At 63.9% G+C, this 15,354-nt stretch overlaps 1 protein-coding gene across 2 annotated transcripts; it reads right to left on the bottom strand.

Moving 5' to 3' along the window:
- Positions 1-151: 151 nt before the first annotated feature.
- Positions 152-15,180, bottom strand: NID2 (nidogen 2). 2 transcript variants are annotated; one of them, XM_075503938.1, is made up of 22 exons: positions 14,746-15,180; positions 13,578-13,886; positions 10,361-10,593; positions 9,672-10,102; positions 8,909-9,058; positions 8,586-8,831; positions 8,089-8,289; positions 7,695-7,913; positions 7,207-7,350; positions 6,694-6,822; positions 6,461-6,604; positions 6,241-6,360; positions 5,909-6,151; positions 5,040-5,279; positions 4,638-4,859; positions 4,301-4,470; positions 3,349-3,478; positions 2,969-3,140; positions 2,274-2,431; positions 1,880-2,003; positions 994-1,106; positions 152-906 (listed from the first exon to the last, which is right to left on the bottom strand). In XM_075503938.1, exons 1-22 carry the CDS (start codon positions 14,932-14,934, stop codon positions 893-895), a joined length of 4,101 nt encoding a protein of 1,366 aa, XP_075360053.1. In that variant the 5' UTR covers positions 14,935-15,180; the 3' UTR covers positions 152-892. The 2 variants fall into 2 exon arrangements, with proteins under 2 accessions (XP_075360053.1, XP_075360054.1); XM_075503939.1 differs by having other exon boundaries at positions 5,040-5,276; positions 14,746-15,117.
- Positions 15,181-15,354: the final 174 nt, after the last annotated feature.

Below are 15,354 nucleotides of genomic sequence, written 5' to 3'. Positions count from 1 at the left end.
GTGTTTGGCTTTGTGTTGAGAAGGGGGTGTTACAGAAAGGCTCTGCAGATTCCTCTGAGGTCCTGCCATGTGAACAGCTCGCTCCTGGCTTGCTTGCTGCTTCTCCCCGGTCTACCCTACCACTGAAATATTTAAAAACTAAATCCAAAGGGAGACTGAAAATAACCGTTTTATTCAATTATTGAAGTAACCTAGAAAAAGTGAAGAATTACAATGTAAATGGTATTTCTGAACATGTATTGGTCTACACTGGGTAGGTCTATGAAGGCACTTGGAAGAACCAACAAGCATGAACAGATCAATTCTAGCATATTCTTCTAATATAAATACTAAAAGACATGCATTGGGGCAGTGGTGAAAATACAGAGTTGTCTTCTGGAAAAACGTCAATGCCTTTGCCGTATCACGTAACTGTTCTGCACACTTTTGGAGCACACGCACAGTCTCTGTCTTCAGGGCTGTAGATTACTTAGACCCAGCAAGATACTGCATCCAGAGCTTCCCATATGCACTTATTTTTTTGATAAAAGGACCTGTTGGTCAGATTGTCAAAACTATTAAAAATTAATCCATTCTTCTTCCAATAAAATAAAACATTTGAATAAGAAAGCTACATTTTAAATTTGCTTGCATAAGCAAGAGTTAGAGTAATGGCCTAAGAGTCACAGGACCATTTTTTTTTTTTAATACATCAATGTTTTTCGCTTTTAAAAAATACAGTAGTAAAGACTTGAGGTATAACTTCAAAAAAATACTTGATAATCTTTTGCAGGAAAGTAGGTTGCTTCATTGGTCTCGGTTAAGGGTCTTCCCCCCACAGTTGTATGCAGTGACAGTTTTCTGGGTCTGAAGTTCTTTGGGGTGCAAAGATTGTTGTTTCTCGAAATAGCAGTTACTTTTTCCTTGCTGCAGAGAGAAATGGGTACCTTTAGCGTGTCAAGCACATAGCAGCCCTCGGACAATCAAGAGGGGCTGGGTTTTGTTGTGTTTTACCTCCGGGGCAGTAGGGATAAACTGCAGTTATTCCGTAGAGATGCGATCGCTGCTCTGGAAGATACTCGTCGGTGAAGGAGCCCGTTTCTTTATCGATAGCTATCACACCATCCCTGGTGATAAAAGGGGGAGAAATGCTTCACGCATCTGTGAAACTGGCGGGTTTTTTTTTCCCCCATCTACATGCATTTAAAAATAACCGCTAAAAAGATTGGTCTGAACACCTGCAGAACAAGTGGAAAGACATTTGCCCCATAGAATCTACATCCAGCTCATTCAGTGCGTTTCTCTTTGGTGACGCAGAGTCACAGAGACAGCCTTCCAAGGAGAGATTATCTCCCTGAGGGTCTCCTCCAAGCGTGGCAAGCACTTAAGCGTTTGTTGTAATCTGCTGAGATTTGACTAAAGTTTTGAGAGCTCCCAGCTGGAGCGGGGATAGCGGCGAGTTCCTGATGCTGAGGGCCTTGGGTGGTGGGAGAGAGGGAACGACTGAGGACAGAATCTTTGATTTGATCTAGATTCAGAAACTTGTGCCAAGTTTTTATTTAAAAAAAAAAAACAAAAAAAACAAACAACCTCTATTTCTGTCCCTCCCAGGAAGCTGGGGTTGTTTCTAAACAACTGTTCTGCGCTGAGATTTACAAGCGGGTGTTGCTGAACGTGGCACTGCAGGAGACCCAAGAGAGCGCTCTGGTGAGGTTCCAGGGCTGGGGACAGCGTTTGTTTTTCCCCCCCCTCTGGCTCAAAGCCCCTCCAAGCTGCTCGACGGCATGACCCTGGCAGGGAGCGGCAGAGCCTGGCTCCTGGCCGCTTAGGGGAGCGGAGCCCTCGGAACTGCTAGCTCAGCGCTCCCGGCCATGGGAGGGAGCGGGTTTTCTTTCCTTACCGTCTCCAGTCGGTGTGGTAGAAGTGATTGGCGTAACTAATGACGCTGAAAGGGTAGTTGAGGTTGTTCTGTATGATGCGCCGGCCCGTGCCGTCGGGGAATGTGCACTCCAGGTGCTTTGTTCCTTTTCAAACACAAGACAGTTACCAAGCCACAAAAAAACCCACTGCCCGTGTTCTTTGTATTCACTAATTTTGGAAACAGCTTCTCAGCCTAAGGATGTAGAAGCAACTCGTGCTGTGAGTCCCCCACCCCCATCGCACCGAGTCCTTTGGGGCAGGGCAGTGGAAGGGGGTAGAGAGGATGGCAGTAGCAATGGGCTAAAGACATATATAGCTGGTTTTCCCCTCGAGGCTTAGCGTGTCGTAGTCTGATCCGTCCTCGGTGAAGTTACCTGCGTCTGCCCAACAGAGCAGCTTGGAGAAGGGGTCGAACGTCAGGCCGTTGGGCAAGCCGATGTCCTTGTTCACCAGGACCCTCCTGTTGGCTCCGTTGACAGTGGAAGTTTCGATTTTGGGTGCTTCACGATTCCAGTCCGTCCAGTAAAGGTTGCTTGGGAAATAATTGTATCATGAACAAACAGGACACACAACAGTAAGGAGTGGTAGGAGATTACTGGCTTTCTCTTCGTTACTGGTTCTTGTCAGGAGAGAGGCCTGGTTTTCCCCTTAACAGTGCCTGAAGTAAATCTTTTAGAGGTTTTTTCAAATCCAATAAAGAAAACCAGAATCATGTCAAACATGTTTACGACCCAAACTGTAGCTCCTAGACGAGGGCGAGTCTTAGGAGTAGCACATTTTGTATCGCAACAGCACCCTAGAGGCACAGCTTGTGTTTTCAAACGCCAGGCGTGTTTCAAAGCTTTTAAAAATAATGTACATCCTGACACTGAAACAGCAGGTTTAGCCAAATCCTGAATTATTAAATAAAAGAGGAGGTGGGGAACAGAGCCAATCCCTCCTACGGGGTGTGCAGCGTAGGAGAGCTGCTCCCAGGGTCAGGATGGGGCCTCGGCACCGCCGCGCGTGTCCGACTCTTGCACCTTGCAAAGCCCTGCCTGCAAATCCCTCCGGAAACGCTGCTGCTCACCCTCGGACGGGGTCCACTGCGATGGCCCGGGGGTTGACGAGCTCCGTGTCGAAGAGCACCCGCCGCTCGGAGCCATCCAGCCGGGCTCTCTCGATCTTATCCAGGCCGCTGTCGGTCCAGAACAAGGCTCTGCGCAGGTGGTCCACCGCCAGCCCCTCGGGGCTGATGACCCCTGCCGGAGGGACGGACACGGTCAGCGGCTGGGGACGTGCGGCTCCCGGTCCCCTCGCGCTGTCCCGACCCGCCCGACCCACAGCCAAGGGGTGTGAGCGCAGATGGAGGACCCCAAAGCAGGACAGCCCCAGAGCCGCGATGGGCACAAAGAGGCGTGGAGCCGCTGATGTGGCTTTGGGCAGATGTCACTGGCGATGGGAGCACACCTGAGTTGATAATGGTCTCCGGCTCAGCACCTGGCTCCAGGCTCGCCCGGCTTATGGTCCGGCCGGCCACGTCGGTCCAATAGATCGTCTTCTCCCGGCAGTCGTAGTCGATCCCCACCACGATGGAGCCCTGCCAGGGTTGGGAGAGGGACAGAGGGTGAAATCCTGCCTGGGCCAGGGCCAGGAGGCTGACTGAGCACCCTTATCCCACCAGCCAGCACTGGGAGCTGCCCGGGGCACTCTGCAAGATGCAGCAATGGGGAATGACGTTCAAATTCCTTCTCCCCAGCAAAACCCAACACCGACGGGCTCCTACTGCACACCCCCGGCTGAATCCTGCAGCAGAGGGTTTTAGGCAGCTGTCGCAGGCACACACCCACGCCCAGATGGGTTTGAAACCCTTTGGCTCAAGGAGAGACTGCTCCAACAGTGAGGCCGGGCCGAGGAACGACCTTCAGGATGCGGAAAGGGAATACTTGGCGAGGTGTTTCAGTTCCCCGGGGTGCAGGGAGGGTCACGGCCCAGCTTTTAGCGTTCCTCTCCCTCTGTCTGGCCTGGCTGGAGATGCACATGGCCACGCTCCAAGAGGAGTCCGAGGAAGGGAAAAGGCAAGTTTGCAGTAGAGACGTGCAAGTTGGCAGCCCGGGGGCCGAGACCGACGTCTCGGGGAGCTCGGCGAGCACCCGTGCTCCTTCCCTTTGCAGGCAGCCCCAGGTCTGAGACCTGCCCCTCTGCTGGGGGAACGGCCGGAGGAAGAGGCGAGCGCCAAGGCAGCCGGCACAGCCGATGTCCCCACAAACCAACATCAACCTTCAAGAGGTGACCCCTCAAACCATCGCAGCGCAGACACGAGTGCTCCAGGGAGATGCAAAACACGGAGCCGCGGCATCAGCCTGTCCCTAACTCCCTCCGCTGGTCCTGCACCCCGAGCCCGGCACTGGAGATACTGTACATGCAGGGAGAGCAGGGTCTTCGCCGCCTCCTTCTGCAGCCGCGTGCCGTTGAGCGGGAGGTAGCCGATTTGCTGTCCCTGAGCGTAGAGCAGAAAGGTCCCCGTGGCCGGCGGGGACACGTCGGGCCGGGGCGAGGGCCGGACGCTGGGCGGCGCGACGCTGGGGAGACCTGGCACATAAACGGAGAGCGGGGACAGAGATAGAGATGGCTCGGGGAGCATCGGCCCCTCGGCTCCGCGCTCGAGCGGGAGCGGGGTGCAGCTCCGGGAGCCCACGCCGTGCTAGATGGAAGCGGGGGGAGAGGTGTGTGTCACACTCGGGGTGCTGATCTCTTACACGGCGGGGTGCTGCCGGGCTCCGAGCGCGTGCCCTGGATCTCCCTGCCGCTCTCGTCCACGCACCAGCAGTACCCGCTGTCCCCGTGGCACTGCAGCGGGGTGAAGTCGCCTCTCGTGTCGCACTGCGGCACGTACTGGTCGCTGCGGGGGCTGCCCCCGTAGTGCTCCAGCAAGCTCTGCCGCCAGCGCTCGCACATGGTGCGGGGCCGCTCCGTGGGCTCTAGCACAAGGAGGGTGACAGTCACCCCCCGCTGTGACGGACCCCGTGTAGCAAGCCTGGGGGACTCGGGGCTTTGCCAGAGCCCTGGGTCCCCCTCTCCTTGCTGGGTGCTCCTCCATGCTAAGGATGCTGGGGGGCTGCTGGGAGGGGACGGCACCCCCAGCTCCCCCGGGCACTGACCTGGGCTCCCGCAGCGAGGCGGCGTGCTGCCCGGCGCCGTCCGCGTGCCGGCGATCTCCTGCCCCGCGGCGTCCACGCACCAGCAGTGCCCGGTGCTGCTGTGGCACTGCAGGGGCCGGTACCGACCCTCCTCGTCGCACTGGGGCACGTGCCCGTCGCCCACGGGCGAGGGTCCCGGCAGCACCGCCCGTGGGTACAGCCGCTCGTGTTCGCAGGGGGTCAGCTGCTGGACGGACTCTGCTGGCAGCAAACGCCCCGGCCCCGGGCTCAGGGGGTGCCACGCAGCTCCCCTGGACCTGCTTGGCACCCGGGTTTGGCTCCGCTTCACCCAGGGCTGCAGGTGCCGGGTGATGCTCTGCCGGCACCCTTTGGCCTCTCCCCTTGGGCCAGGGAGGGTCGAGGCCGCCCCTCTCCAGCCCCCTCGGCACCCCGTGGCTGTCCCCTCCCTCGCAAGATGACACAGAAGGTGCCCCAATGGCCACTGCCACTATAACCCCGTGGGCCAGGGCACCCTAAACACCCAGGAGCCCCCTGAGGTGCCCAACCCCTCATTTGGCAGCACCCTGCACCCAGGCCACGGCAGAGAAGTCCCCAGTCGGGTGGTTGGGTCTCCTCTGCTCGCCCCAGCCCCGCTGTCCCCACTCTGCTGGTGGCTGGGGCCAAAGTGCTGCAGCCGTGCGGGATGGGCAGGGACAGGCAGGGCTCTGCCTGCTCCAGCCCCTGCTCAGCACCCTCTGCCACCCAGCACAACCCACAGCCAGCCAGGGCATCTCCCGGGCGCCCGCTGAGCCCGTCGGGATACCGGCGAGACGCCGAAGGACCCGACCCGCCTCCCCTCGCCCCCTCAAGCGCTGCGGGGTGGCACCGACCTGGGCTCCCGCAGCGAGGCGGCGTGCTGCCCGGCGCCGTCCGCGTGCCGGCGATCTCCTGCCCCGCGGCGTCCACGCACCAGCAGTGCCCGGTGCTGCTGTGGCACTGCAGGGGCCGGTACCGACCCTCCTCGTCGCACTGGGGCACGTGCCCGTCGCCCACGGGCGAGGGTCCCGGCAGCACCGCCCGTGGGTACAGCCGCTCGTGCTGGCAGGGCGTCAGCCGCTGCGTGCTCCCTTCCGCTGCCGGGAGAGCCAAAGCAGCAGCGCGGTGAGGATGGGAGAAGCCACCCTGGGCAGAGCCGGCACGCAGGCGAGCCGGGCAGCCTTACCGTGCGTGCACTGGAAGCCATCGCCCTCGTAGCCAGGCTGGCACCGGCAGGAGAAGGAGCCCAGGGTGTTGTAGCAGGTGGCAGCCGGGTGACACGGGTTTTCGGCGCACTCGTCCACGTCTGTGCACGGGGAGGATGGGGATCAGCCGGGCAGGGCACGCCGGCGGCTGCGTGGTGCCACCCCGGCAGGCACCCTGCGGTCCCTCCCGCGCCCCCGTACCGGCGCAGTCGATGCCATCGCCGGTGTACCCGGGGAGGCACTCGCAGGCGGGGCGGCCCCCGGCACGGGGCAGGCAGCGTGCCCGGTCCCCCGGCGCGCAGGGGTGGCTCCCGTCCTCGCAGGGGTCGGTTGCCGGCACCAGCGCTGTGGGGACAGAGGGTAAGGGGGTGGCCGGGGCGAGCCCCGTGGGGCACAGAGGTGGAGGGACCCCTTACTGCGGGGCCGGCACTTACGCACACACGCCTGCCCGTCCTCCGCCGGCCGGTACCCGCTGCGGCACTCGCACCGGTAGCTGCCCGGCACGTTCAGGCAGACGGTGAAGGGGCCGCACTGGCTCAGGCCCTCCGCACACTCGTCCACGTCTAGAGAAAGGGGGAGACACCGGGTGTCCCGGCAGTGGTGGGACACCCCCATTTTCGGGGTCCAACTGCTCCTGGCCTGGGGGTGGACGTCCTGCCCCAAGCTGCCCATCCCACGCCTGCTGCTTCCTCCATCCCCGCAATGCTCCTGGAACGCTTCCCCGGGTGCTCCCAGCAGCCCCCCAGCACTGGGACCCCCCCCCAGTACCCCTGCCTCAGTTTCCCCCCACGATTCACCCAGATCCTCGGTGCAGCTCTGGGAACTCTTGAGACCGCGGGTGCTGCGATGCTGTGGCACGTCCCAGCACCCCAAACCGGCTGTGGCCACCGTGGTGGCCCGCGGGGGATGGGGTGCACCGGCCCCACCCGCCCGCAGCCCCCGCTCACCTCGGCAGCCCCATCCATCTCTGCGGTACCCGGCCGCGCACTCGCACGTGTACTCCGTCCCTGCGCCGGGCTGGCAGCGCGCCGTTGCCTCGCATGCGTGCGTGTTGTCGTGGCACGGGTTCACCGGGGGGTTCTCGACGTTGTCTGTGGGCGAGGGGGGCGGTTAGCGGGGAAAAAGGCCTGGGAGACACGGGGAGCGACCGTTCCCACTTAGATCTGACGTAGGCGTCACCGCTGCACCGCGGCATCCTCATCCCGTGCAGGGGCCCGTGGCCGTGCCACCCAGCGCCGCCCCCGCTGCGGCCTCCCCATGCCGGGAGCGCTTCGGCTCAACCCGCTTGGAAAAAAAACAACCCACCCCTCTCTTTTGGCTGTTTTGGGGCAAAGCGAGCACGCTGCAGCTTTGGGAGCGGGCAGGAGTCAGCAGCATCCCCTGGCAGGGACCGGCACCCCGGGGTGGGCACGCCGGGGTGGGTGCTGGAGCTCACCTTGTGCCGAGCTGACGCGGGCGGCGAGGGCGTAGCGCAGGACGTGCTCCTGGCCGTCGTAGAGGGCAAAGGCGCGCACCACGCTCAGCCGCTGCCGGGCGGGCAGGCGGGCGTGCGGGCAGCCGGCGAAGGTGATGTTCTGGCGCAGGCAGTAGGACAAGGTCTGGTTGGCGGTCCCCGTGGCCAGGACGTACTCCCGGTGAGCAGAGGACGTCACGGCTGCTGGACGGTGAGAAACCCCCCGCCCCGGGATGGGGGAGAAGCGGCTTCAGCATCGATGCCTCTTGGATGTTGGGAACCGCGGTGGGGACGGGGTGGTTTGGGGCTGTTCCGAGCGGGGCACGCAGGGATGGCAGGTGAGAAACCGAACCCGGGGCCGAGCATGGGCTCCTACCTGAGCTGGAGTAGTGGTAGAGCTCCTTGTAGGGAGCGATGTGGACAGTGACGTTCTCCGGCAGAAACGGCACCTGGCCCTGGATGTGCGTCTTAAGGCTTAAGTAATTGTCCGGCCCCAGGCCCTCGGCCGTCTGCGTGACATGGACCGTCTCCTCCCCGGGGTAGAAGGTCACCTCCAGGCTCTGGGTGAATTCGGCGCCTGGGCGGGAACAGGCGGCATTCGGTTGTAGGATTTTTAGGGAATACATCCCCAAAGCATCCTTCCCCGCTCCCCCGGCACAGCCGCGAGGGCTCGCAGCAGGGAGGTGACAGCCAGGTGAACCTGGGGAGCGATCGCAGGAGCCCCGGGGCTGCCCCAAACCCCCCCCCCCCCCCCGCACCCCTCATCACCTGCCCCAAGCCACACGTCACCCCGCATCTGAGCCCGGTCGCCGAGCAGGAGCCGTGTCGCTTGCAACAACGGGGCTCGATGGCGCATCCCGGGTCCCCGCTCACCGGTGATGCTGAAGCCGTTCTCGGAGCCGGGCTCCTCCAGGGCGAAGAGCCAGGCGAAGAGCCCGCCGACGGGCAGGAGGGGCAGGAGGGCGCGGGCAGCGGGCTGGGGCACCCCGCTGATGGCCGTGTAGGCTCGGCCGTCGCTGCCCACGATGTAGGCGTGCAGGTCGACGTCCTGGAAGCGGACGGACGCCTGTCCCACCGTCAGGCTCCCGCTCACCTTCCCGTTCAGGCGATGCACGGCCCCTGGGCGGGGAGACGGGCACCCCTGGCAGTGGCCGCCCAGGCACAGGGTGCCCGTCCCCGCCGCCCACCCCACGTACCTTCGGGCAGGCACTGCCGCCCATTGCCGTAGTAGGTGGCCCGGCAGTGGCAGCAGACGCCGGTGGCGTAGTCGGTGCAGAAGGCGTGCGGGGAGCAGCGCCCGTGGTGCTGGGCACAAGTCTCCTTGCTGGCCGCGCTGTAGGTGAACACTGGGGCCGAGGGGAGAGGGACGGGGACACGGTGACAAATCCACCCCTCCTGGGGGTGGGCACCCTGCCCCCTGGTCCCAAAACCACCGTCGGGAGAGGGGACGGCCAGCAGCGGTGCTTCCCAAGAAAGCTGCCTGGGATGCACGTGGGAGGCTCAGGGTTTTGAACCTGTCGCCTGGTTTCAGGCAGATCTGACAGAGGGCGAGCGATCGAGTTCCGGCGTATTTTTGGGAGACAGCTGGCCAGGGATGGGGCTTTGCTCCCCGGGGCACGTGCCACAGCAGCTCCCCAGCCAGGGCCAGCCCTGGCCCCACGCCGGGACCTGCTCCCCGAGCTTCCCGTCCCACGAGCTTCCCTCCTTGCAACGTGGGGCAGAGCAGCGGCAAACGCGGCGGGCGGGGACGTACGGATCCGGCAGCCCCTTGGCCGCAGGATTTGGCTGGGAGGAGAGGAGCTGCGAGGGCAGCAGCTTTGCAGGAGCGATGCCAGCCCACGCTAGCTCCAGCCCCGGCTGCTCAGGAAGAGATGAGTTTGCGGCGAAGAGGCCTTTTTTAGGGAGCCACCCGCCACGAGACGTCCCCGGTCACTCATCGGAGGGGCTGCGGCCACTCACCGTCGGGGTTGAAATGCACGTCTTCCTCCACGCCGACGCCGTGATGCCCGGAGCTGTAGGAAGAGGGGTTGGGGGAGTAGCTCTGCTGGACGCCACCGTCCCCATCGGGGTGCAGCCGGCGGCTCCGCTGCTGCCCCGGGGACGTGGGCAGCCCCTTGGGGACGATGCCCAGCAGCGCCGGGGCACGGGGTCCGTGGTCGGGATGCGGCGACACGGCCTCTGAGCCGTGCCGCGCCGGCAGCTCCGTGGACACGCGGTCGGCACGGCTGTAGAGCGCGTGGGCGTAGTCGGCGGTGCCGGGGGCAGGGGGTTCGGGGCTCTGCGGCACGCGGGGGCTGGCTCCCCCGCCGCCCCCCGGCTCCACGTGCTCGAGGGGGGCTGCGCTGCCCACGTGGAAGACCCACACGCCAGGCACCCCCGCGTTGCTCTCCCTGCAGGACAGCAGCACACACGTGTCCATCACAGCCGTGGTGGGACCCCCCCCAAAGGTACCCACCCCGCTCCGCACCCCCCCTCCCAAACGCAGCTCCCAAAAAGCTCCCGTGCACGTGGTGCCGAGCCCCCCAACGCAGCCCATCACCCCCAGCTCGCTCCCCTCCTTCTTCCAGCCTTCAAAGGGCTCCGGGGGCTGGGAGAAGGTGACCCTGCTCCCCCTGCCCGCCCCGCACGGCCCCCCGGGCACCACGCACCGCTCCAGCCGCCTCAGAGCCTGCTCGCTGCTGGCCAGGCTGTGGAAGAGCCCGTCCCTCTTCGGGTCGTCGCCGTCCCCCCGGCTGAAGCCCACCCTCGCCGGCAGCTCCAGCTGGACGTTGTAGGACTCCTTGGGCCGTGTCCCCAAGAACTGGAGGCCGCCGTTGGGGTAGAGGAAGATGGCGTAGGTGTCCTCATCATCGTAGGCTATGACCGCCTGGAAGGTGTTGAGCTGCCAAAGGGAGAGCAGGACAGAAGGACGTCACAGGAGGACAGGACCCCAGCGGAGGACTGAGACAGGGAAGGGACTGGGGACACAACAGCTGCCTCCACACACCCCACGGTGCAGGCAAGCACCCCAAAAGAGCCCTCCATCAGCCTGCAGACACCTCCTGGGGAAGAGCAGGAGCAGGGGCTGCTCGTGCACGGCCAACCCCAGCGCAACGCGCTGGGAATACGCTCAGCATCCTCCACGGGAGCCCACGACACAGCCAGACCACCCCCTCTCAGCTGCATCGGTGCTGGGGGGTCCCTTGGAGCTGTCACACAGGGAGGTGACAGCCCTGTACCATGCCCAGGAGCATCCCTGGCCGCATAAGCCATGCGCTGGGTTGGCACGCTGCCGCCCGGGAGCCCCTCGCTCCCACCCCCCTCCTCCTGTCCTGCCCCCGACACCGGCAGCCCCCCTCCATCCCATCAGCACCGGAGGAAAACCTGCACACACACACACACCCCCCCTCCGCTTCCCCCTGCGAACAATTTTAGCTTGGTTTCCTCAGGAAAAAACATGCATGTGCTCCCGCCTTCCCCACACCCATACGTCCCGCTATAGGCACGCTGGCCGCCTGCCCTGCCAGCCCTGCGAGCCTTGGGGCCACGCCAGCCCCGAGCGAGGCTGCGTCGGGGAGCAGGACCGCAGCAATAACCCACGGATGGGCAGGCTGCAGAGCCAGCGCAACCTTACGAGCCACTGGAGAATCCCCCCCCCCCCCAAACACACACATCGCGGTCACCCCTAAATGCGGCGAAACCAACGCTTGCAGCATTTGGGCCAGCCCCCCACCCTGCATAGCTCCTGCCGTCCGAATAAATAAATATAAGCACCCAGCAGCAGCCCTTCCCCAGGAGCTGCCGGCAGCAGCAAGCGGGGAACGGCACCCGAGCGAAGGAAAAATGATTCAGGTCCCAATTTCAGCCCCGGAGCAGCGGGCAGGAGGGGTGGGGGTCCCCCCCGCGCAGCCCCCCCCAGCCCAGCCCTGCCTGTCCCCGCAGCGCCAGCCCCAATTTTGGGGCGCAGGGCCCTCGGGGCATCGCAGGGTTTCCCGGCGGCCCCGTGGGATATAAAGAGCCTTGTTGTGTGCGTCGCACACTCGGGCATTCAGAGACCCCGCACAAAGGCGGCCAAAAAGCTGGGGGGGGGATAACCCCCCCCCCGGGGGGGCCAGATTCCTCCCCCACGCAGCCAAATCGCGGCAGCAGCTGCAGGGCTCATTTTGCCTTGCGGTGGGTGGCGAGGGGGGACCCGGAGGGTGACACCACTGCGCTGGCATCGTGGGACGCAGGGCAGAGAGGCGGGGGGGGGGGGACAGCCCCTGGCTTGTGGCCGGCTGCTCCCAGCAAAGAGCTGCAAAGGGCAAATTCCAGCCCAAAGGGCAATTTTTGGTCCCGCAGAAGCGGGGTCAGCTCTCGCCCGCCTCCGCAGCCCTGGAAAGTGTCACTGCAGGGACTAGGAGCGTGTCCCCAAGGAGCTGGAGGGGACGGGGTGCTGCTGGCAGCACTGCCAGACCTCCCGGCCGGGCAGGACCCCCAAGGCAGGGGACTGGGGAGCCTCTAACCCCCCGCCTTAATCCAGGATTCTGCTTTCGAGGCTCAAAAAGGATGAGCCGCGACTTTCCAAAGCCGGGAGTAAAGGCTGCGAGGTAAATCCTGGTTCTGAGCAGGGGGAGGGCGGCGTTTCAATAAATGGCATGTTTGGTAAGAAAAAAAGGGGTGTTTGGGGAGTTTTTCAGCAGTTTTGGCTAAGGGGGAGTTCAGCAAAGCACAGGCACAAGCTGAATTTCAGTGTGTCTTGAATGAAGCTTTCCCCGGAGCTGCTCGTTTCCAAGCAAGACCGGTTTCATTTTAAAACCTGATCCAACTTCTCAGAGAGGAAAAAAAAACAATTGAGAAGAGAAGAGGAGACTGCGTTTTTGACGGCTGCGAGGTCGCTGCGAGGCCCCTGATGGCATCTCTTCAGCTGCTTTCCCAAGTTTTAAATTAGAGGAAAAAATGTGCGTTGTTTCCTTCCAAACCTCGGTTTCTTCCCTTGCTTGGCCACCGCTCTCAGCAACCCGCTACCGAAGGGCCCCGGAGCGGGGGGACGGCCGGCGGGGATGGCTCCCGGTGGCCCGCGGGGACCCGATGGCTGTTGATGGGCTTTGGGTTCAGCCCACCCCACCGTGGCGAGAGCCCGTCACCCATCGCGCAGCTCTGGGTACTCATGACGAGAGTTTTCCTCTTGCAGCTCTTCATATTCAGCTCGTTTCAAGAAGCCCGTCCTGCCGGCAGAGCGTCACCGTCACCTCCTCGGCACGTCATCAGCCTAACGTGACGGCTCCTGCCCCAGCAGCGGATCCAACGTTTTCGGGGAAAGGCAGCGCTGTAGGTCCACCCACACAGCAGCCTTATCAGCCCATGGGTGGAGAGCACAGGTCACCTTCCCGACCCAGCAGGCCACCTACGAGCTTGTTTTCCAGACACAAAATCAACCCATGGTGGAAACTCTGAAGCCGGTTCCTCGCCCGCAGCGTTAATCAGTGTGCGGGCAGAAGGAAGGACCAGCCCCAAGCCACTGGCAAAAGGTCAGGAGCACGGTGGGTGACCTGGGCCACGGCTTCTCCCAGCTGCCCCTGGCCCAGCTCTGCCCTGAGAATCCAGAGCCATCGGCACTGTAAAGCTTTGCCTGAAAAGCAGGGAAAAGCCTGAGCACCTCCAACCACGGAGCTGAAGGCAACCTCTAAACCTCTTCTGCCCATCAGCAAAGCCAACAGACCCACCACCACCGCAGCTCTGAGCAGAGAGGAGAAGGTCCATGTCTCCTCCGGTGCTCATCCAAGGCTGGACCCACCATCCAGCTGCCCAGAAAGAAGAGACCGAGCGTTTTGGGTGCTACACAAGGAAGACTCATCCTCTCACAACACGTAGGATGGGCGTCCAACCTCAGCCCATCGGCCTCACCTTCTTGGAGGGTTTGGTGTCCTGCGAGAGCTCCTGGTAGGCACCCACGTCCTCCCAGGTGGCAATGAACACATTGGTGGGCACGAAGGAGCCGGCGGTGCGGGGGAACCCAGCCTGGACGTAGCCCGCAGCCTGGTCCAGCACGTCCGGAGAGTCGTCTTGCCGATAGTAGATGTTCCCTCTGTCACCGGAGGTGTCGAGGTCGGCCAGGAAGGGAGCAATGACAGGGAAGTCTGTGGGGAAATCGTCATCCACGTACTGGGTCTCCCTGGGGAAATCCTGGGTGGAGATGACCCCGTTGGTCCCCACCTGCAGGGAGAGCGGCACAGGGTGCTCAGGAGCTGCAGAAGTGCATCCACCACCGGTCCCCCCGCCACGTCCCCCCCTCCGCGGTGGCGTGGGACAGAGGGCTGAGAGCCCTGAGACTGCGTGGCCCCATCCGGCCAGGGAGAAAACAAAGACCTCGGGCTTCTCCATCCCCCAGAGAGCTGCAGCTCAGGGGCCGCCCCAGCTGCAGCCGCTGCTGGCGGGGGAACAGCTGCAGAGGAGAAAGCCCTCTTGTTCCTCCGCAGCCAGAGACACCGGGCAGGAGGCGGTGGGAGCGGGGCGGAGGGGGAGAATGGATGGGGAAAAGGGATGGATGGGGAAAAGGGATGGATGGGGAAAAGGGTTGGATGGGGAAAAGGGTTGGATGGGGAAAAGGGTTGGATGGGGAAAAGATGTGCGAAAAGGGATGGATGGGGAAAAGGGATGGATGGGGAAAAGGGATGGATGGGGAAAAGGGATGGATGGGGAAAAGACATGCGGGGTGGAGCAGGGGTGGAGGTAGCGAAGACACAGATGGAGGGGCAGGGGTGGGGAGATGGGTGTCAAGGGGAACGGCTGGGGAGGAAGGGGGTGACAGGAGGAGGAGGGATGGAAAGCTGGAGGGGTGAAAAGACAGAAGGAGGGAGGGATGGTGGGACAGAGGGATGGAGAGGAGGAGGGTGGGAAGACGGAGAGGCAGGGAGGGAGGGATGGAAGGGTGGCGGGATGGGGAGGAGGGAGGGACGGGGAGACGGAGGGGCAGGGGGAGACGATGGAGCGGAGGAAGGGGGCTGCAAGGAAGGCTGGGGGGAGCAGGGCCGGGCCGGGCCGGGCAGGGGGGCCGGGGCCAGCCGGGACTCACGTAGAGGCGGCGGGCGGCGCGGCCGTAGAGGCGCAGGGCGCGGCGCAGCAGGACGCCGGGCGAGCTCTCGTCGTCGCCGGGCCGCAGCCGGGCATCGCGGCGGGCCGGGCCGTGCGGCAGCAGCCCCCGGCGGGGCAGGGCCGCCCCCACCGCCAGCACCGCCGCCAGCACCGCCGCCACCGCCCGCATCCCGCCGCCGGCCGCGGGACCCCCCCCTGCCCGCCCGCCCGCCCGCCCTCGACGGCACCGCCCGCACCCGACGGGGCGAACCGGAGCGGCGGAGCGGAGCGGAATGGAACGGAGCGGAGCGGAGCGGAGCGGACCCGCCGGGACGGCCCCGACCCGCCGGAGGGAACCGGAGCCGGCGGGGCGGGACGGGGCGCGCCGCTGGCGGGGCGGGTCCAGGCTGCGGCCGCGCCGCCCCCGGCCCCGGCCCCGACCAATCGGGTCTGCCCCCAAAATCCGCCCCGGGCTGCGACCCACCCCACCCCCCCCCCCCGCCTCCCCCCGCCCCGGGCTGGGCACCCCGGGGCCCCAGCGCTGCTACGGGGGGGGGGGGGACGGGGGGAGAGGGGGGATCCCCCCCTTCGTGCCCCGCCGCTCCCCGGG

Source organism: Mycteria americana, chromosome 5 (assembly GCF_035582795.1).
Source record: "Mycteria americana isolate JAX WOST 10 ecotype Jacksonville Zoo and Gardens chromosome 5, USCA_MyAme_1.0, whole genome shotgun sequence".
In the NCBI taxonomy this organism is placed as follows: Eukaryota; Metazoa; Chordata; class Aves; order Ciconiiformes; family Ciconiidae; genus Mycteria; species Mycteria americana.
This window is presented reverse-complemented; position numbering and strand designations above follow the sequence as displayed.